Source organism: Eulemur rufifrons, chromosome 7, assembly GCF_041146395.1.
Source record: "Eulemur rufifrons isolate Redbay chromosome 7, OSU_ERuf_1, whole genome shotgun sequence".
Classification (NCBI taxonomy): domain Eukaryota; kingdom Metazoa; phylum Chordata; class Mammalia; order Primates; family Lemuridae; genus Eulemur; species Eulemur rufifrons.
In genome coordinates this window covers 191,646,069-191,668,885 of record NC_090989.1, presented here as the reverse complement: position 1 = coordinate 191,668,885, position 22,817 = coordinate 191,646,069, and the positions used below count along the sequence as shown (strand labels likewise).

Below are 22,817 nucleotides of genomic sequence, written 5' to 3'. Positions count from 1 at the left end.
CAAGAACATTTTTCACTTTTCCCATATTTATCAAACCTAAATAGGACATGTGTTCTTTTTGTAACTGAAAAGATTTATTTAAAAAAAAAAATTATCCGTTGGCTCCTCAGTACCTGAAAGGTCCCTCCCCTGTGCCCCTGCTCCCGCACAGCCTCGGAATCTTTGCTCCTTCTCACCTTTCCAGCGAGGCCACCCGGCCGCCCTATTCGCCCTCCCCAATCTGCCCTGGATGCTCCTAACCTTGCTCTTCTTTGCTTTTCCCATCACATTTGTTTTCTAAGACGATATAACAGTATGTATTCATTGCTTCTTGTCTGCTCCCTACACCCCCAAAAGACGTTCTCTAGGGAAATAATTTGTTTCGTGCAGTGATGTATTTCAAACCACTTACAGTAGTGCTTGGCACACACCAGCTGCTCAGTACCCTTCTGGGGAATGGGCCGATTCTTGGCCAGTATCTAGTGCCCTCCCATCATTCACACAGACACAAAGCTACAAGACTCCGTCCGCCCTAGTCCCTTCCCAAAGAACCGGAACCCACAGCCCTACAGCTCACGCCCTGGTGAGCTCAGTCCACGCCCGGCCTAAGCAGACAAACGGGAGAACTACACTTCCCAGAATGCTTTGGTCCCCCCGCCGAGTGAACTACATTTCCCAGAGGCACGTGCGGCCGCCTAGCTCCGCTCCCCGCCCCGCCCCCCGGACCTGAGCGGGCAGCGGAGCGTTCGCCGCCGGGTGAGCGGCCGCGGGGACTGAGGGTCGCCGGGTTGTCACCCGGGGGCAGACCGGACGCGAGGCTGCTGCCCGGCTGGGGCAGTTCCCAGCCTCCCGCCTGTGAGCGCGACCTGGGGAGGCGCGGCCCTCGGGAACCCCGAGCCTGGGGAGGTGAGCGGCGGACCCGGGCTTCGGGAGGATGCGGCGCCGGGGCGCGGGGGACAGGCCTGCGGCCGCCGCGGACTCCGAGGGGCCTTTGTGGGTGCGGGCGAGCACCTCCGCGTCTGTCGCCGGCCCCCACCGGCCGCCCCGCGACGCTGCCCCAGGCGCGTCAGGTCGGGCACTCGGTCCCCGCCGGCGCGGGGCCGGCCTGCCTCCTGCTGCCTGCAGGCGCCTCCCAGCGCGCTCCCGCCCGGCGCTGCGGCCTCGGCGGACGCGTGGGGGGTGCGTTTCCTCCCTCGGCGCGGGCGCCGTCCCGGCGCGGGCGCAGCGATGTGCCTTCCGCGGAAGCGAGGCGCTCGGTTCCCTCGTGGCAGGGCCAGGGCCGGCTCCGGGACTTCGGTTTCTGTGCCGGTTCCTCCAGTCGCCTCCCTCCCCCCGCCCCCCAGCATTTTCCTTTATTGAGGGCATTGGCTGTAAAAGTCTGGAATTTGATTCCTTGACAGGAGCGAGAGGAATCGGGTGGGAAAGGCTTGAGGGGGAGGACAGCTGACAACCGCACTCAGTGAGATCAGAGCGGATGCTCAGCGGCTGGTCGCGGTGCCACCCTCACTGGTGGTGTGAACCGGGACGAGCGGCCCCCACTCTGTCCTCAGTTTCCTGATCTGTAAAATGGGGGCGCCAGCTGGCGCTGCGGGACTGACGATGTCAGGCAAGCGGATCAGGGAGTCGCTGCCGCTGATAAGAGTCCTGTTCTCTGGACTCTGAGCCAGCAAGAGCTGGGGCCTGGACCAGCACGGCCCAGCCCTGCTCTCTGGTTCTCTGGACTCCTAGGTCCTTCTGTCTTCCTCTCTGAGGGCACATGGGGTCATTCTCGGGTGGTGTAAGGATTTCAGAGCTGCTGACTCTCAGGGGTGGAAAGCAGAAGGGGCTTCCTCCTGGCTCCCCTTTTCTTCTCGCAGATCTGCCTTCTGGAGACTGCGCCCATCCTCAGGGGAGGAGCCCAGAGGAGGACATGGCTAGTGAGCAAAGGGAAGCAAGGTCTCAGGTGAGCTCATTGCCATCTCTGTTCTTAGTGGATGGAGTTTTTTGTCTTTAACCTTCTAACTGAAGTTCTCTACCCAATACAGTCATCACCAGGTTTCAGAGCAGAAGACCTTTTACCTTGGAATGGTGGATTCTTAGGAAATGCTTCCCTACCCTCCCAGTCCATGTCTAGTGTTCGTTTCTTTTCCTAATAGACACTCTTTTGTTCACTAATCTCAATCCACTGTGTGCTTACTGATTTGATAGGTAAGATGTCCCGTGTCATTATGTCACTAGGGACAGAGCAAACATGCATACCTGGGAAAAATCCTTTCTAGCCCTGCCTCCTTCACTCATCCATGTCCCCCTTCCTACCCCTGGTGAGAATGCTTTTCTTTTTCTTTCCTCTCCTGAGAATTCTCGTGATACCTTCTCTAGTCTTCTCCAACTCATGGTTTTTAGTTTTTTGTTCCTCTTAACTTTATGGATCATATGCCTTGTTTGTACCATCTCTTGAAAACTGATCTAGACCTGCCGTTTTTGTCTTTATTTGGGGGGAGAGTGGGAGGCACCCCAACCAGGTGAGATGATGCATGAACAAAGGAGAGCCATGTTGCAGGGGCCACAGGTGGAGAGGTCTCCTGATTCTGAGAGTAGGGAGAAGACCCCTCAGGAAGCCAGAGGGAGAGTTTTGTGGAATATTGGTATTGGAGAGGCTATCTCTGTTGCTGTTTGTGGGCCTTGGACAAATCACTCCACCTCTCTCTGCCTCAGTTTCCTAACCTATACAATCTGAATAACAACTGTGCCTACCTCCTAGGGTAGGTGAGAGGATCACCTGAGTTAGTGCATGGAAAGTGTTTAGATCAGGGTGGGATCTGAATTCAGGTTACCGTGGTAACTACTTAATATGTGGTGGTTGTGGGAGCTGAGTGATACTATTATGTTAATAATAATATTAATGTTGAATCAGAAGAATAGGCTCCACATGTACTCGCCATCAAATTGGCACTGATTGATCAACACTAAGCTGCTCACACTGTAGTTATATTCTCCAGGGATTAGGGAGTTGGGGGTGGGGTTAAACTCACAACTAATGGACATGGTGAGCATTGTAGAGGGGAAGGGAAAGCCTCTAATCCTCGCTTGGGTGAGGCAAAGACATAAAATGTAACCAAAATGTTTGTACCCTCATGATATCATGAAATAAAAATAAAAAAATAATAATATTAATATTGATAGAAGTTGCTACACAATATTTCTAGCACCCAGAAAATACTTGTTTTTTCTTTGCCCATCTTCATCTAACACCTGAATTCAGGCTAAGGTGTATGACCCTCAGGCCATCCAGGGGCAACTCTGATATGTCTTTCAGAGCACCAGCCACATGTTACCAGAGCTCTTCCACAATGTGGCATTATCTTTTGGACCTGCAAATGCAGTGGGATCTAATCTGAGGCTACAGCCAGGACCTGCCGTTGCACAATTGCATAATTGGTCTGTTCTTTTTCCCTTAAGGCTTTCCTGTTCTAATTGCAACAAAGCCAAGTTGCTCTCCTACCCAGAATCTTCTCCATCTTTGTGTGCGAGTGAATACCATAGTCCTTTCTAACCACATCTGCTGCCCATGCATCAATACCTTGTGGACTTGTATGTAAAATTCAGTGACAGAAAGTGTAAGAACAGGTGCAGTGGTTCATGCCTGTAATCCCAGAACTTTAGGAGGCTGAGGCAGGAGGATCACATGAGGCCAGGAGTTTGAGACTAGCCTGGGCAACATAGTGAGACCCAGTCTATACAGAAAAACACACACGCACACAAAAATTAGTTGGGTATGGTGGATCATACCTGTAGTCCCAGCTACTCAGGAGGCTGAGCTAGGGGAATTGCTTGATCCCTAGATTTGGAGGATACAGTGAGCTATGATCATGCCACTGAAATCCAGCCTGGGTAAACAGAGTGAGACCCTGTCTCAAAAAAAAAAAAAAAAAAAGGAAGAGAACGTACCAAGTTCTGGGTCCACAGTTAGAAAATTTTAGATATGCTTCTGCCACTAATAAAGCATGTGGCCTGGGGTCTTGGCTGCTGTGGACCTCATTTTCCTCATTTGCAATATGAGGATGCAACCAGGAGGTAGCATACATTCCTGTACAGTTACGTGGTTTTCTTTCATTGTTCAAATTTTTTCTTGTGTTTTCTTTCGTCTGCCAGTTGGACTGTAAATCCTTTGAGGGCAAAGATCATTCTATTATTCCCCCATATGCCAATGTCAATAAATTTTCTTTCTTAGCATACATGTATTATGTGTTCATTGTAATAATTTAGGGTAGGGGGAAAAATACATATATAAAAAAGTAAAATCACTCTTACTGTAACATCTAGAGATAATCAATATGGGCCCTTTAGAATGCATCCCTCAGAATCATTTTCTATGCCCATCTGTTTGTGTGCCTATGTCTGTATGTATGTGTTTATTTTACCATTTTAACCAATTTTTATTGTGACAAAATATATATACCATGAAATTTTACCATTTTAACTCTTTTTGAGTGTATAATTCACTGGTATTTTAAGTACTTTCACATTGTTGTGTAACTGTCATCATTATCCATCTTCATTGAATAGTATTTATTTCTTAACCGTAAGAGGTAGGCATTACAAGGCAGTTTTGCAGAGTGGTTAAAAATGGAGCCTCAGACATTCACCTAGATGGGAATTCCACTTCTACACCAGCTATGTGACTTGGACAAATTTCATGTCTTTTCTGTGACTTTGTTTTTTCTTGTATAAAGTGGAAACAATAATAGGACCTTCTTCATAGGATTGTAGTGGAGATTAAGTAAAGAATGTACACTAAAGATTAATGTAAAGCTCTAAAAGAAGTAATTGGCCCATGTAAAACATTCAATAAATTATATTAATAGCTATTTTAATTTTTATAATTACTATCCTCAAGCTTGAGTAAGCAGACATACAGTACTTTAAGTTATTTAATCTACGCAGGGCACAGTGGCTCATGCCTGTAATCCCAGCACTCTGGGAGGCCAAGGCAGGAGAATCTCTTGAGCTCAGGAGTTCGAGACCAGCCTGAGCAAGAGCAAGACCCTGTCTCTACTAAAAATAGAAAAAATTAGTTGGGCATGGTGGTGTGCACCTGTAGTCCCATCTACTCGGGAGGCTAAGGCAGGAGGATCACTTGAGCCCAGGAATTAGAGGTTGCTGTGAGTGAGGCTGATACCATGGCACTCTTGCCCAGGCAACAGAGCCAGACTGTCTCAAAAAAAAAAAAAAAAAAAAAAAGCAGTTATTTAACCTAATCTCTATCAGTGAGTACTTGTTTCCATTTTTTTCTATTACAAACACTATATTAAATAATTTCGTGTGTGTGCTTTTGTTCACTGTTCATTATAATACAAATATAGTAATTGGTGAGTTAAAGAATATACACATTTATAAGCTTTTTAATGTGTATTTTCAAATCACCGTCAGCAAGATTATTCTAATTAACACTCCCACTAATGGCCTTAATCCTTCTACATATCCCTTATAGTGGCTAACACAAGGCCTGGTTCATGCTTTATGCTGCTCAATATATATCTGTTCAGTTGATGATTCATTAAACAAATGGCCTGGAATTTTCAGGACCTTGAATAGTATCAGAAGCATTTCATGGGTACCCTGTCTGCCTCCCTGACTGCTGCCCTCTTCACTCTGTGAGGGGTGGTCTGGGTGAGCTGGAATGGCTTGTCCTTGCAGGTGTCACTGATGTTCGAGGATGTGGCTGTGCTCTTCAGTCGGGATGAGTGGAGAAAGCTGGATCCTTCTCAGAGAAACCTGTACCGAGATGTGATGCTGGAGAACTATAGTAACCTGGTCTCACTGGGTAAGGACATTTCCCCTGCAGATACAGAATTTAGAATTGTGCAGTATCTCAGCACCTCCATCCCTGAGTAAGAGCTGCAATTCACCTAAACATTTTAGCTGAGTTTGAGGATTATACCAATCCTCAAAATAAACATTACAAACATATTCCCCCTTATGGGCATGGAATTGCCCCACATATGGGAATGGAGGTGGTGGTGTTGATAATCATCCCCTTCCCTCTGTATAATTGCACATTAGAAGTTTCTTTATGACTAGGGTATCATTTCCCCACAATGATTATTCTGTGGTTGGTTTGCTCATCTCTCAATAGGGCTTTGTTCAACCTTGACCTGCCACTTACCTTTCCTTCTTACTTTTCCAGGGGTCAGCAAACTTTTTCTGTAAAGAGCCAGGTAGTAAATATTTTAGGCTTTGTGTGCCACATAATGGTCTCTATAACATAGTTCTCTTTTTTTTTCACCATTCTTTGCACAAGTCCATGCATAAACAAGCGGTAGTCTGGATTTGACCCACAACCTGTAGTTTAATGACTACTGCACTTCTTGAAAGGGAGTCAGATAGTGTTTTATCATTTTAAACAAGCTACCTGGTACAGAACCTTTCTGTAGATACTTGCTTACAAATTTTATTCAGTCTATACATTCTATATTCCCTCTTTTATGGAAAGCTAATGGCACCCTATTAATTACCAAGGCTGCATGTTTATCTTATCTCCCTAACATACAATTAATCATACCACAGTTGTGTCCTGCAAGTCACTTGTCTTTTCCTTAACACATCCCCTTACATCATGGGGGCACAACTTGAGCAACCCACAGAAGCTTTTTGTACCATCCTCTGGGTTTGGCACTTAAATCTGGGAAAACTCTTTGTGTCAAAACAAAATCAAGTCTATTTTTTTTATTTTGTTTTTTTCTGTCTGTGAGCAGGACTCCCATTTATCAAACCAAAAGTGATCTCCCTGTTGCAGCAAGGAGAAGATCCGTGGAAGGTAGACAGAGAAAGTCCTAGCTGCTGCTGTCTAGGTGAGTGGGTGGGCCCAAGGTGCCAGGAGTCACTGCAGGCAACAGTCTGGTTAATAAGAGGAGCTGCAGCCTGGATTTGGGTTGGGAAACTCCCTTCAGGGTTCTCGGTCCTCCAGAAGTGGTGAGGAAGAGGAAGCCCAGGCTCTTAGATAGGAGCTCCTGCTTATTCTGTTGTATTCACTTCACAAATGAAACGCTCAGAATCTCTTTTCTGTTCTTTCCTGTTATTTCAGAACAGGGTTGCATTTTCATGTATTCATCCGACAAACGTAGTATATTTAAGGAATTACAAATAATTGATTCTGGCTAAAGCTCAAGGTATGTATTTGGGGAAAAAAGGAGATGAGGAAGGAAATGAGCCTAGAAAACTGGGGAAGGGCCATGTAGTAAGTGCTCTGGCACAGTTCTAAAATGTGCACTCTATGGTAGGGGAATGGAAACCATTGAAGGATTTAAACAGAGAATCACATGGTCCTTGACATCTTACAAACTTTAATCTGAATCAGAAACAATTTAAATGTCCTTCAATAGAAGAATAGCTAAAGAAAGCTACAGTGTGTCCTTACTCTGACAAACATCGTCACACTGAAAACAAAAGAGCCCACTGATTTGGACAGAGTTCCAAAGCACATTAAGTACTAAAGCAAGTTACACAGAGCATTATTATGACATGTCACCATTTATGTTTAACAAAAACTATGCGTGTGTGTGTCTGTGTGTAATGTGCATATAAGCCAGAGAGAAGGGAGAACACACCTCAGTTGGTAACACTAGTTACATTTGGGATGGGATCGAGAATGGGTCTGATGAAAGGGGACTTTATTTACATGTAATGTTTTAATTTTTCATAGAGAATATATTCATGAAGTTCTTTTTTTTTAATTCATGAAGTTCTTAAGTGATTTGAATTTAATAAGAAGGGTCACTTTGGAAGCATCCAACAGCATAGATTTGAAGTGAGGCAAAACTAGAGGTGAGAAACCTTACGTGGCTTATTGCAGTCATGGAGGCAGGAAGTTAGTAGGCCCTGGAGAATGGAGAAAGTACTTTCCATGAGGTTCATGAGGGGGGAGGAGGAGCCAGTGTTGATCAGAGTACAGAATGCTTCTGGTGTGGGACAGTTTTCATTTGAAGTAGAGTGAAACACTTGAGTATTGATCACTGGTGGGCAGGGGTACAAGGTAGACAGGGCTGGGACTCATAAGAGAGCTAAGAAGTAGATGAATTTAAGACACATTTAAGTGGTAGAATAAACCGGTCTTGTTAATCGATTAGATGAGCGGGCTGAGAGAGGTGTTAAGGATACCTCTTAAGGTTTTGGTTGAGAACTGGTGCCATTTACAGAAACAATGAGTTAAACAGATTGGAGGGAATAATCATGAATTTGCCTTTAGGCATGTTGACTTTGAAGTGTCTTTGAGGCAGCTAGGTTGCTATTTTGAGTAGGCTGCCTAAAAATGGGAGAAGAGAGCAGAGGAGACTTCTTGCCTAGAGTGTACGTTTGTAATTGAATCTGGCCTGTGGAAAGAGGCAGAGTGAGAAGAATTGGTGGTCTAGGACTAAACCCTAAGGAACTTCAAGTATTAAAGATCAGATAGAGGAAAATTAGCACACAAAGGAGATTGTGGAAAATGAGAAGAACATGGAGGAAAATAGAGGGTCACTCTAGCGTAGGAAGAATGTGTCTCAAGGGAGACAAGGGTCACTGTCAGATGCTGCTGAGAGGTAAGTTAGGTGAGAACTGAAGAGAGTGTCTTGTTTTAGCTGCATGGAGCTCATAGTGCCTCAGCAAGGGTAGTGGTGGGGCAGAAGCCACAATGGAGCTGATGAGTGGTGAGTGAGAGGGAGGAAATGGACAGGTATAGAATGCACTATGTAGAGAAATATATTTATAGAGAGAGCCAAAATCAGAGGTAAAGAGACAACAACACTAAATGGAAGAGCTCTTCTATGCATATATAAATAAATATTTTTATATGTTTCTCCACTCAGTTATAGTACAGATTGAATGCCTCTTATCCAAAAATCCAAAATCCAAAATTTTCTGAGCACCTATATGCCATTCAAAGGAAATGCTCACTGGAGCATTTTGGATTTCAGATTTTCAGCTTAGGGATGCTCAACTGGTAAATATAATTCAAGTATTCCAAAAAAAATTGGAACACTTCCTGTCCCAAGCATTTCAGATAAGGGATACTCAACCGGTGTACAATGCATCATATTCTGCACCTTCCACTTGGTATGTATTGAAGCTCTTTCCGTGTCAGCACATAGAGAACTTCCTCCCTCTGGGAAGTAGTTCTGAGGCCTCAGGCTGGCTCTCTTCTTGGCTAGAGGAAGAAGTGATCTTTTGGTTACATGTGGCTTCGGATGATGGTAGCCCAGCAGGTCCGATTTGAGCCAGGATTTTATAAATGTTACTTTTTGCTTATCAGCAATATGGAAACTGATTTAAAGCTGTGCCTTTATCATGTACCAATGTAAAGTCCTGATTTAATAAAATTAGAGTTAGCCCAAATGTCCATTAAAAGAATCTGGTTGAATAAACTGGTACATCCACACAATGGAATTCTATGCAGCTGTAAAAAGGAATGAGGAAGACTTCTGTAATACCACTATGTTCCACTCTAGAATATATTAGTAAGTGGGAAAATGTACAGAACAGTAAGTATAATACTGTTAGCTAAGAAAGGGGCGGTACCTCCCCAAAAGTGGTATGTGTATATTTGCTTATATTGTGATGTATCTATCACATAACATTTCAGTCAACAGTGTCCCACATATGTGACAGTGGTCCCATAAGATTATAATACCATATATTTCCTTTTCTATGTTTACATACATTTAGATAACACAAATACTTACCATTGTGTTATAGTTGCCTATAGTATTCAGTGCTGTCACATACTATACAGATTTGTAGCCTAGGAGCCATAGACTGTACCCTGTAGCTTAGGTGTGTAGTAGGCTATTCCATCTAGGTTTGTGAAGATACACTCTATGATGTTCTCACAATGACAAAATAGCCTAATGATGCATTTCTCAGAAGATATCCCAATCATTAAGCAGTGCATGACTGTGTTTTTAAAAAAAAAAAAAGTATAAAAAAACGATAAAGGCAGATCAATAAAAATGGTTAGCTGTAAGGTGAAGGGAAAAGAAGGATGAAGGGAAGAGAGATAAAATCTAAAATCTTTTGGGATATCTTATTATATAATTTTGACTTTGGAACTATAAAAATGTTTTATAAAATGATAAAACAAAATTAAAAACAAGCAAGTATCCCCTAAGTATTGAAAGTAAAATGAAACAAATGACCCTAATTGTATTTCACGCTTAACTACATGGCGAAGAATTATTTCAAATGCCTTTACATCATAGCAGTTTGATTTATTAGTGGTTTATATCCTAAGGACAAAAATATCTGCAAACAATAGTGTTAATTTTGGTGGGCATAATAAGAGTAGTTTTAATATATTTGTGGATAAAATGATTGATGTCTGGGATATGCTTAGCATAATCTGGTGGAAGAGATGTAGGGATTTTCATTAGTTTGTTAAGAGTGCCATGACAAAGGACCACAAGCTGAGTGGCTTAAAACAGCAAATGTATTGTATAGCAGTTGCTAGAGGTCCAAAAATCAAGATACTGCCAGGGCCCTTCTCCCTCTGAGACTCTAGGTAGAATTCTCCCTTGCCTATTCTGAGCTTGTAGTGGTGGCTGACAGTCCTGGGTATTCCTTGGCTTGGAGCTGTATCTGTTCTATCCTCACCTCAGTCTTCACATTGTGTTCTCCCTATGTGTCTTCTTGTCTTCCTTTGTGCATGCCCATGTCCAAATTCCCCGTTTTTTCAAGGAACTAGTCATAATGGGCTAGGACGCATCCTAATAACCTCGTGTAGTTTGACCCTATTTCTAAATAAGGTCACATTCTAAGGTGCTGGAAGTTAGGACTTCAACGTATCTTTTTCGAGAGACACAATTTAACCCATAAGAAGATTATAGATGGAGCAGCGTTAATGGTTGTTGAAGCTGGCTTGGTTATTCACTGTACAATTCATGCTACCTTTGCAAATGCTGAAAATTTTCCACTTTAAAAGCTTTAAAAATTAAAGTTACTACAACAAAATTTCTAGAACAGTATTTCTCTTTTCCACCAACACAAATATTATGGAGGGTGTTTACAAATGTGTGATACTATGCCTATTAATGGTTTATGTATACTTCTCAGCATTAGCTAGCTTCCTGAGTTCTCTGACTCTAGAAAACTTATGAGACTGCAGAATTTTAAAAGTGACATTTTTATAGAAGTAATATTGACTCTGACTGGCAATAGGATAAAGTGGGCAGGGACACTTCAGGAGATGAGTCTGGAAGCCGGCTTAGGTTCACAGATTTGAATGCTGCCTTCAGCCCTCATGCTACCCCTCCATCTATCCTGTGGTTGATCCTTTAAAATCCCATCTTGTATGTCAGTTCTTCCAGAAAACTCTAGCCACCACCTGTATCCTTCCTACCTACACCCTCCACTATCTAAGGATAGTTTGGATGCTGTTCTAAGCCCATGTTTGCATCCATTTCTACCTTGTGCTTTTATTGTAGCAATTATCTCATTTTGTTGTAATTGCCCATTAACTTCTTTATCTCTAATGCCAAATTATAAACTCCTTGAAGAAATGAACTGTTTTCTTTGTATGTGTGGATCCATAGTGTATTGTGGATCACCAGTGCCTGGGATACAGCCTAATACATAGTAGATGCTTTTGAAATCTTTAATAAATGAATCAAATAAGCAGCAATCAATGATTTTTGAAATAACAAGAGGAGTTCTATATATTAAGAGGGATAAACTCAGTGGGGGAATAACACTGGAAAGATGAGAAGTGGGTCAAAGGAACAAATTGAGAATCAGTAGTCACTCTAGAGTAAGAAAATCCTGAACTTGGCCATATTCATGATGGCTGTTAAAGCCCTTTTAGTGATGGCATTTAAGAAAATCTGATGACTGCCTAGACTTGGCTTTCAGAGAAGATTCCAGAATGAAACTAAGAATTATGGTAAAGTAGCTGAAAAGGTTATGATGTCATTCTGAACTGGGAAATATATAAAAAAGATTTGAAAAGGAATGCACTGGGTTCAGATTTGGGCAGGCTAAATTTAAAAAGAAAGATACTCAAATGGAAATTCTAGCAGGCAGTTGGAAATACCTCTGTGAAATATTTTGAGGAGAGTCAGGATAATCATTCACATAGAAGGTGTGGGAGTGAATGAAATCATCTAGGGAAAGAAGATTAAAGACACACTCTCAGAGTATAGTAAGAGCCAAGGAAAGAGAATCCAGGCCTAATAAAAGGAACAAATCAGGCCAGGCATGGTGGCTCACACCTATAACCCCAGCACTCTGGGAGGCCAAGGCAGGAGGATTGCTTGTGCTCAAGGCTGTAGTGAGTTATGATTGTGCCACTACACTCCAGCCTGGGTGACAGCGTGAGACCCTGTCTCAAAAAAAAAAATAGAGCAAGTCAGGACAGTGGTCATTAGCAAAATCATTCAGGTCTCCAAACTTCTGACCTAAGTCTTAACCTTGCTCATCAAGAGGTAGGTCAGGCCGGGGTTTGACTCTAGGAGGGAGTAAAGGTTGAACTCTACCTCAGAAGACATATTTATAGGCCTATAGAAAGTTCTGAGCATATCATAAGGAACAGTTAGGATGTCTACAATCTAAGACTCATGTCTGCCTCAGGGAAAACATGAATTCAGGACTAAGGTATTGGCACTTTAGAGTTGGGATGAGTTTCATAGAATTGATATGGACCCTTGCATTATAATCATGTCCATTGAAAAATAAAAACTCCCCATGTCTTATTTCCTTATTCTCCTTTAAACAAAACTGTTTAAAAGGGTTTCTATTCTTGATGTTTCTGTTTTCTCACCTCCCATTGTTTCCTCTGTGCATTCCATTTGAGCTTTCTTCTTTATTATTCCACTAAAAGCACTGTTATTATATCCTAAACAACCTCCATCTTGCCACAATCAGGGTTCAGTTTTTAGTCATCAAATTATTTACTGCAACTCCCTGAAGTACTGTCTTCCTTTGGCTCTGGAATATCATACTCTCCTGATATTATTCTTCTTAACCTCTGTTCTCTCTTTTCTTTTTCATTTCTTTTTATTTTAGAGACAGGGTCTCACTCTGTCACCCAGGCTGGAGTGCAGTGAGAGGATCATAGCTCATTGCAGCCTCAAGCATCTGGGATCAAGCAGTCCTCCTGCCTCAGCCTCCCAAGTAGCTGGGACTACAGGCACAGGCCACCACACTGGCTAATTTTTAAATTTTTTGTAAAGACAGGATCTTACTATGTTGCCCAGACTGGTTTAGAACTCTTGGCCTGAAGCAATCCTCCCACCTCTGGCCCCTCAAAGTGCTGGGATTACAGGCATGAACCACCACACCTGCCCAGCCTCTAAATATTGCAGTACCTAAGTGATTTCTTTCAGTTCCTTGGCTTTAAATAAAACTCACTTGCTGACAACTTTCAAATGCATTATCTATAGCTTTGACCTTTTCCTGGATCTCCAGAATAATATACACAAATGAGCCTTTGAGTATCTTCTTTCAGTGTCTATTAGGGCAGCTCAGCCATGACAAACATATCTGAAACAGAATACCCCCCAGACTTGCCCTTTTCGTGGTCTTCTCCTTCTCTGGTATCAGCTTTTCGCATTTTCAGGCTAGAAACCTAGGAGTGATCCCTAACTTTTTTGTTTCTTTCTCAGTGCTCTGTGAGTCCTGTTAGTTCTAGTCCCAGTAGGTCTTCCTTCACAGTATATCCTGATGCAGCCATCTGTGCCTCCACCCCTTTCTGCTTTCTAGGTGGCCTCTCCTCTCCCTGCTCCACTGGTGCCCCAGCGAAGTCTCCTCTCCATACAGCGGCCAACTCAGATGAGCACATAATTCCTCTGTGGCTTCCCATCAGGCTTACAGTAAAATTCCAAAGTCCTTATCATGACCTGGGAGGCCTTAGAGGATTTGCCCCTCACCTCTTGCTCCAGTCTTATTTTATCATTTTACCATTTCCCTCTTAACTGCACTCCACCTAGTCTCTTTTCTGTTACTCAGAAGCCAGCCACACTTTCACTTTTGTGTTTGCTAGTTCCTTTACCCAGGAAGCTCTTTCTTCAGATGTCTGTATGGCTTTTATTTATCTACTTGTTATTTGTCACATCATCCCCCCTTCCTCCCAGTGTAAGCTCCTTGAAACTGGAACTCTGTCTTATTCAACACATTATCTGCATTCCCCAGCATATTACCTGGCCCATAGTATATACTTTATGAACATTTGTGAATGGAAAGAATGTCCCCATTTATATAAAAATAAAGAATTAAGAGGAAAAAAAGTGCTGCATACTTTGGCAATAAGCCAGGGGAGGGAGGTGAGGCCAGAGGTGGACAAAGGTCAGATCATGAAGTACCTTGTTTACCATGTAAAGGACTCTGGACTTCAGACATGAATCACTGAAAAAATCTATTGAAAGATCTTAAGGAAGTTGGCAAGACAGTAAGGGTTGGATTTTAGAAAGGGTGCAGTGTGTAGACTGAATTGGAAGAGGGCAAGACTCAAGACAGGCACACTAGTTAGGAGATTATGGTAGGAACATGCATGGGAAACAATACCACCTAGGTACCCAATCCTGATGCTCAGGTTTCTCATAAAGGTGAGTTGGTCACATAGCTGCAGCCTTTCTTTACACTAATGCCTAAGGGAGGGTCTCTACCGTTACCTTATACACTAGAATCTAAATTGCAGAATCTTGCTACCCTCTTCTCAGCACATGTACTAAACCTAGAAACAATGACTGATGTACACAGGGGAAAGGACTCCATTTTTGTCACTATCCCCTAAATGTTTGGCCCAAACAATGTATTGAAATTTTTTTTTTGAGATGAGGTCTCGCTGTGTTGCCCAGGCTGATCTCAGACTCCCAGGCTCAAATGATCTTCCTGCCTCTGTAGTAGCTGGATTACTAGCATGTGCCACTGTGCCTGCCTGTGTATTGAAATTTGATCATTTAATTTAGCAAGACTTAAATGGGGAAAGAACTAGAAAGATATTAAGAACAAAGTAAAAAAAAAAAAAAAACTCCTCTTTCCCTTGCAATAAATAATAAAGATATGGATGCATATAAAATTAGTCAAGGAAGGTATTTAGAGTGGGAAAAAAAACTCCAAAACCCTAGGGAATACCATTTTTAAAAAAAGGAATGGAAAAAGAGTTATCCATGAAGGAAACTGAAAAGTGAACAATGGTAGGGAAAAAAAAAGCAGAATATATTACTGCATTTAATAAGCAGGATTAATTTGTACATAGGTGAGAAAGTGAATGTTAAATAGATGGGAATGGCAAATACAATGAGATGGAAATGATCTCTTTAAATGGTTACTTCCAGTCCAGGAGAAAATGCCAAATTATGTGCACAATTCCTCTGACAGAATTTAATATTGAATTGTATCCTGACCCAATTTTAATATTTATTGAATTCTGTTCTTTAATACTTTTTCCTGTTAACCTTGCTTTACCTTTTTATATCCGTACCTATCTTATTGTTTATCTTTGACTCTTTAGAGCCCTTCCTGCATGGCCTCTCTTGCTTGATGCATGAACTCAGGCTGCCTTCCTAGCTTGCAGCTCTCAGCTTCATGCTTGCTTTATGGCACCTCTGTAGATTAATTCCATAATGCTTTCCTGTTTGAACTGGCCCCGAAACCTCTTCAATCACCCATGTGCTGTCCTGGAAGGCAACTTATGTGGGGGTTTGAGATGTTTGTGTGTGTGTGTAAAATATATATGATATTTGTATATATGAAATTAATATGTAAGTAATTAGGAATATTGACATTGTTCAAATTAGGAATATATAAATAAGATTTATAAGACTAACAAGTTTTATATATAATTAGGGTGTCATCAAGAGGATCTGTAGGAACATTGTGCATGCTAATCTGCTTGTGAAGAATACATATTAGAAAGGAAAGAGAGAGAGAGAGAGATGGATGTAGAAAGAAATATAAATATATTACAGTGTATATGTGTGTGTGTATATTATAAAGGTGTGTAATAAATATATTTAACAGTCTGGTAAGTGCTTCACTAGGGGCAGTAGACTGTGGAAGCTCAGAATCAAGAAAGAATTCAGAGAGAGTTAATGTTTGAACTAAATATGAAGGATACCCAGGAATTTGGTATGAGAGAAAAGGGAGAAGACTTTTTTAGGTTAGGAATAATTACGTCAAGAAAATAATTTAGGAGTCCATCATGGGCTTTGAATTCTGACCCAGATTGCCTTTCCCAACTCATGCTCCCCTTATAATCCTTTTCTCAATTCTCCATTAGCAAATTCTTCTGGTAACTCTTACTCTCTTTAAATGGGCTTACTTTATTCTTTTCTTTTCCCTTGTATTTCAACGTCCATCAATTGTATTTTGTTATACTAACTCTCCTGTTTTTTCTTCTTGCTATATTTTGGGCAGATACTAGGCCTATATTTAAATATCATCAATATTTATTTATTCATTCTACACATCTAGTCTCAGTAGCTAAATTCTGTGATAGCACATGAAACATCTTCAATTTCTCTTTTTTCCCCTCCAGGATGGAGGAACAGTCATAAAACCACAAAGTCAACTCAAACACAAGATTCTTCATTTCAGGGCCTGATAATGAAAAGATCCAAAAGGAATGGGCCCTGGGACTTCAAATCAGAAAAGCCTTGCATACATGAAGGCAGATTAGAGAAAAAGCAAGATAAAAGGGAAAGGTTTCATATGGTTTCAGTTACCCAGAAAAAAATCCCTACTGTAGAAAGAAGCCATAAAAATATTGATTTTATTCAAAACATCAGCCCCAGATCAATTCTTGTGATGCAACAGACAGTTCCCAGAGAAAAAACACCACCAAAATGTGACCTACAAGGAAACAGCTATAAGCAGAATTCAAATTTATTTAATCAACCAAAAATCACAGCGGAGAAACGCTATAAATGTAGTATGTGTGAAAAAACCTTCATTAACACTTCATCCCTTCGTAAACATGAGAAAAACCATAGTGGAGAAAAATTATTTAAATGTAAAGAATGTTCAAAAGCCTTTAGCCAAAGTTCAGCTCTTATTCAACATCAAATAACTCATACTGGAGAGAAACCATACATATGTAAAGAATGTGGGAAAGCCTTCACTCTCAGTACGTCCCTTTATAAACATCTAAGAACCCATACTGTAGAGAAATCCTATAGGTGTAAAGAATGTGGTAAATCTTTCAGCCGAAGGTCAGGTCTTTTTATACATCAAAAAATTCATGCTGAAGAAAACCCTTGTAAATATAATCCAGGTAGGAAGTCATCCAGTTGTAGCACATCCCTTCCTGGATGTCAAAGAATTCATTCCAGAAAGAAGTCATACTTATGTAATGAATGTGGCAACACCTTTAAGTCTAGCTCATCCCTTCGTTATCATCAGCGAATTCACACTGGAGAGAAACCTTTTAAATGTAGTGAATGTGGAAGAGCCTTCAGTCAGAGTGCATCTCTTATTCAACATGAAAGAATTCACACTGGAGAAAAGCCCTACAGATGTAATGAATGTGGAAAAGGCTTCACCTCTATTTCACGGCTTAATAGACACCGAATAATTCATACTGGTGAGAAGTTTTATAATTGTAATGAATGTGGCAAAGCCTTAAGTTCCCACTCAACACTTATTATACATGAGAGAATTCATACTGGAGAGAAACCATGTAAATGTAAAGTGTGTGGGAAAGCCTTCAGACAGAGTTCAGCTCTCATTCAACATCAGAGAATGCATACTGGAGAAAGACCCTATAAATGTAATGAGTGTGGGAAAACATTCAGGTGTAATTCATCCCTTAGTAATCATCAGAGAATTCATACTGGAGAGAAACCATATCGATGTGAGGAATGTGGGATATCTTTTGGCCAAAGTTCAGCTCTTATTCAACATCGAAGGATTCATACCGGAGAGAAACCCTTTAAGTGTAACACATGTGGGAAAACTTTTAGACAAAGCTCATCACGTATTGCACATCAGAGAATTCATACTGGAGAGAAACCGTATGAATGTAATACATGTGGGAAACTTTTCAACCACAGATCATCCCTTACTAATCATTATAAAATTCATATTGAAGAGGACTCCTAGAAAGTAGATTTACATGTGTGAAAGCCTTAAACCAAAGTTCATCAGAGAATACATACTTGAGAGTGATGTATAAATGTAATGGATATGAAAAACCCTATAATTACACAGTTCTCATTAGATATTAAAAGTCCATGGATAGACCTTGACTATGTAATAGATAGGAGGAAAGTGTCTGTGCCTGTCAGACTCCTTTAACAATAGCTGGAGATGAATAATTTACAACTGGAGACATTAACTTTGGTCATTTGTAAAATAAAAGGTATTTGTTTTCCCTCTTTCTACAACAGTATATGCTAGGTATCATATGTGATCATTAGAAACATCTAAGTAGGTGGGGAGCTGTGCTCTGGATTTCTCATTAGAGAAAACACCAAAGTATATACACTGGTAATATTTTTATGTAACATTTTAATAGTATATGAAAGAATTGATCAAACAAATTATACATTTTTAGAGAAAAGGACCAAAATAAGGGAAAAATAAACTGTAAACTACCTCTCATTCTCTGGAGTTCGTCCTTTTCCTGACCTGGTGTCAAACTTTGTGCATGAATTTCATTAAAAAACAGAAAAATAAAAATCTGGTCTCTTTTGTTCTAGTAATTGCTGTGAATTGGGAATTTTCTACTCAGTTCCTAAGTCTGTACTCAGAAATGTTTTCATTGCCCTGAAGTCATGTTTATTATGAAAGCATACCTGCTATATCCTGTGAGCTGTCATCTTACGTATATTAAAGAGAAAAATAGGCAGTTATTTCAAGTCTAAAGCTACAGCAAAAGGACTTACAAGAATTTTAACAATTCTAACACCCATGGCAAAATATTGAAAAGGACATTGCTGCGGTCTGAATGTTTGTGTTCCCCCAAAATTTATATGTTGAAATCCTAACCCCCAAGGTGATGGTATTAGGAAGTGGTGCCTTTGGGGAGGTGATTAGGTCATCAGAGTGGAGGCCTCATGGATTGGATTAGTCCCCTTATAAAATACGCCCAAGGGGCCTTGTTCTGCCTTTCCACCATATGAGGACACATCAGGAATATACCTTCTTTGAACCAGAAGACAGCCTTCACCAGACACGAAATCTGCTAGCATCTTAATCTTGGATTTCCCAGCCTCCAGAATTGTGAGAAATATATTTCAGTTGTTTGCAAGTTACCCAGTGTGAGGTATTTTGTTAATAGCAGTCCAGACATACTAAGATAGACATCAGTTACTTCATAAACTCAGTAAATGTGGGGGGGGAGGTGGTGTTGTTTTCATTTTTATGGGATGGGTATAGCAGTCCTGGAGGTACTCAATGCTAGGTTGATGTGTGGAGTGGATGGAACAGGTCCTATTATATCTCCCTGCTCCAGAAATCCATTTGTTGTATTGTCCTTGAATAGAGGGTGTATCAGATATTAAACTGATAAGAAAGATACTATACTTGATCTTAGTCAAAAGGCTGAGAAGCAGTCAGCAAATTTTTTAACTTTGGGGCAGATACTGTACCACACACTGCAAGTTTTAAGAAGAAAGACAGGCCATAAATTGGCAGGGAGGGGATAGAGTTGAGGAACTAGCAAATGAGTAAGCAAATTATAACAGTATGTGAGCATGGTTGTTGTAATAGGCAAATAAGTTATGACAGTATGTTGCAGTATAAGAATGTTGTAAAATTTGCACAAGATTAAAGAGACCTCATCAAAGGAGCCTGGACATGAAAGAAAGCTTTCCAGAAGCAGCAATCCTTGAACCAAGTTTGGAGGAATAATAGGACTCTTCTGAGGGCGAAATAAACATTCCAAATAAGAGGAAACTACATGTGCCAAAGTAGAAGTGAGTTATATTGGCATGTTTGGGAAACTTAAGTGTAGAACTAGTGAGCAGGCAAATGATACATGGTAAAGCTTGAGTAGAAGGCAGAGGCCAGTTAACAAAAAGCCTTATTTGCCATGCTAAATGGTTTGGATTTTATCCTAAAATTGCTGGATGGAGTCAAAAATGCTAAGAAAGGGAATTGTTCCGGCAATAGTGTGTAGGGGATAAATTTAGGGGGTTGAAGAAAACTGGACAGACTGGTGCCTAGAAATCTGGGCTATTGTAATTCAAGTGACAGATGATGAATGAGGGTCTAAACTCAAGCAGGGACAGCACGGGTGGAGAACAGGAGACAGATAATCGTGTCTTAAAATAAGACATTGTTTGCAAGCAAATAGGTGATGATGGTGAGTGAGAAGAAAGCTAAGCTGACTCACAGGTAGGGTTGCCAGATAGACATGTGCTGTATTTAATGATTTTGTCCTACATCCGGTATTGACTTTGTCAGGACACCCTAAATGTACTCAGGGGTTTTTTTTCCCCATTAATGGTAAATCAGCACTTAAAGATATTTTTATGCTTCAGTACTTGGCACTTAAATCACTTAGGTGGCAACACAAGATAGAAATCATACTTAAATTTAGTGCCAATTCAAGCTAGAAATCATACCTCTGCAAATAAAGTCTGAACAATCCCTTACGGTCTCTCCTATGTTTGATTGAGGAAAGACAAAAAGGGGAACTGATAATAAAAGTACTTGCTTTCCATATTCAAGAAAGGAAAAGACTTCTTTTGGCAAAAGTCCCTCGTCATAAATAATCCCAGATAATTAGATCTTTGGATCAGTACACATGCTCTGAAAATCATTCAGGGGCAGCCTCACTCCAGTGGCTGTTTCTGAAAGTTAGCAAGTTAACAACAGCCTCCAGCTCCTGTAAGTCAGCCAATTAGTGACTGCTTCGTGCTTCTGGCTGTCAGTCCGCAAGCACCTCACTCCAGTGACCATGCTTCTGAAAGTACGCCAGTCAGTAACAGTCTTATTGCAGTGACCACACTAACACACTTGAAAGTCTGACAATCCGTAAGCACTCCTGCTTCGAAAATCCACCAATCCCTGGATACCAAGCTTCCGAAAACCTTGGATAAAACCACCTCTGGCTTTCTTCAGGAGACTGTCCTTGCAAAAACAGCTCTCCCTTGCAGGTACACATGAAGTTCACCTTTTCTGTGTCACAATATCAAGTTCAGTTTATTGTTAGTTTGTAAGTGTGCAACTATTTGAACAATTCAACCCCAATTAGTTGTGCTTCACCTTGTGAGTGAGATTATTGAGTGTTTTCGATTCTTGTGATGATTGCTATAATATATTTTTTAATTTTATATTTTGTGTTAAGAATACTTTGCATGAGGTATACCCTATTCTCCATCTTTCATTTGTGCATATTTGAATCTCAAATGCGTCTAAGGCTGCGCCGGCCTGAAGGCGCCCGATCTCGTCCGGTCTGGGAAGCTAAGCAGGGTCTGAATCTCAAATGCAAGTGTAAATTTCATGATTAATTTTCAAAACATTGTGTATCTGTTAAATTAGGGAAAAGTCCTTTTGAAGCTCTTTCTACAGCAGGTAATTGTTCATTCAATATAAAAATGATGAAAAGTCAGATATAAACCAACATATACTAACAGCTAAGCCTAAAAAATATATCTTCGACTACTAAAGAAAGGGATAAAATAACAAATTTCTGATTAAAAGAAATTCAAATGAAAATAAAATAGTTGAAGTTGTAATGACCTTACACACTTTGTATCATTACATCAATCTTTTCAGCTCAAATGACCAGTAGAACATAACAAAAATATTTTCTGATTCTAAAATTGCAAGCATTTTCAAGTGCTAGGATAAAATCCACCACCATAATAAAAGTGTAATCTTTCCATTTGCTATTGCAGAGATCATTAAAAGTCTAAAATGCCTCATCTTTTTACACTATAACCCCAGGTGCAAATAATCACAATGACAAAAACATTTTCCCTTTCTTTCTTTTGAAAAATGTTGCTTATAAGGCTATCTTCTACCTTGTAGGTTAGAGCTCAGAAACAATATAAAATTTTTGCAGAGCCTCAACTGAGTTAATAAAGAAAATTTTACTGCTTTGGTGGATATAACATAAATACAAATTTAGGTAGATGCATTAAAGTACAAACAGTTTTTTGGCCAGGTGCAGTGGCTCACACCTATAATCTCAGCACTTTGAGAGGCCGAGGCAGGAGGATCACTTGAGGCCAGAAGTTTGAGGTCAGCCTGGGCAATAGCAAGACCCCATCTCTACAAAAAATTTAAAAAGTATAAGCAATTTTTATTCAAAATTAAAGCTAAGCCTGGAGTATTCTATGGAAAGTGTCTGCTATCCTGCCCGTACTCTGCATGATGCTACACAGAAAACATCTGATGTCTGTTCTGTTGACACTAAAGTAATCGTGAAATTTTACCCTTCCTCTTCAGCATTTAAATGGTTTTAACTGAGCAGTTAAAGAATTTTTGTGATTTTGTTGGCATTCAGTATTCTTTAATTCTCTACCACTCAGAAACTTGGGATTTCCAGTTTTGGCTATGACGTGAACAGCTTGGAAGTCATCACTCCTATCCTTAAAAGAAACGGCTGGACAAGCTGAAAATCAATGACTTTCCTTTTATCTTTCTGAGAACTGAGGTTGAAACACTGAACTCTGAAGAGATAAGCACATCCAAAGGCACAGCCAAAATCTGCTTACTTGAAGCAGAAGCTACTGGAGCCATAAACTGGTAGGAAAACAAATGGTAATTTTGATGAATTGCTAGAGGTTGAGTATGGGCCAGATTGGGAGTGAGGAACTCCTGGGGGCCATAGTCTTAAGGGGTCCCTCATACTTCCATTGTTATTAGCTCCAGGAATCCTACCAGATTCACAAGGTGAGGATCCAAGAAATATTCCTTCAGGGCTCTGGCAGAGCCAGAGGTGT

The 22,817-nt window shown here is 40.9% G+C and overlaps 1 protein-coding gene and 1 non-coding gene across 3 annotated transcripts; one reads left to right on the top strand and one right to left on the bottom strand.

The window, feature by feature from the left end:
* Positions 1-729: 729 nt before the first annotated feature.
* ZNF354A (zinc finger protein 354A) lies at positions 730-18,586 on the top strand. 2 transcript variants are annotated; one of them, XM_069473959.1, is made up of 5 exons: positions 730-885; positions 1,836-1,921; positions 5,656-5,782; positions 6,714-6,809; positions 16,460-18,586. In XM_069473959.1, exons 2-5 carry the CDS (start codon positions 1,889-1,891, stop codon positions 18,019-18,021), a joined length of 1,818 nt encoding a protein of 605 aa, XP_069330060.1. In that variant the 5' UTR covers positions 730-885; positions 1,836-1,888; the 3' UTR covers positions 18,022-18,586. The 2 variants fall into 2 exon arrangements, with proteins under 2 accessions (XP_069330060.1, XP_069330057.1); XM_069473956.1 differs by lacking the exon at positions 730-885 and having other exon boundaries at positions 1,423-1,921.
* A 702-nt stretch (positions 18,587-19,288) lies between these two features.
* LOC138388664 (U2 spliceosomal RNA) lies at positions 19,289-19,476 on the bottom strand. Its single transcript, XR_011234187.1, has one exon. It is a non-coding gene; the product is annotated as a U2 spliceosomal RNA (small nuclear RNA).
* Positions 19,477-22,817: the final 3,341 nt, after the last annotated feature.

What these genes read in the sequence shown, in the direction of transcription:
- ZNF354A (XM_069473956.1), top strand. Translation starts at nt 1,736, where the DNA reads ATGGGGTCATTCTCGGGTGGTGTAAGGATTTCAGAGCTGCTGACTCTC. An exon ending in TAGTAACCTGGTCTCACTGG is followed by an intron (nt 5,783 to 6,713) that starts GTAAGGACATTT and finishes GTCTGTGAGCAG; the next exon opens with GACTCCCATTTATCAAACCA. An exon ending in TCCTAGCTGCTGCTGTCTAG is followed by an intron (nt 6,810 to 16,459) that starts GTGAGTGGGTGG and finishes TTTCCCCTCCAG; the next exon opens with GATGGAGGAACAGTCATAAA.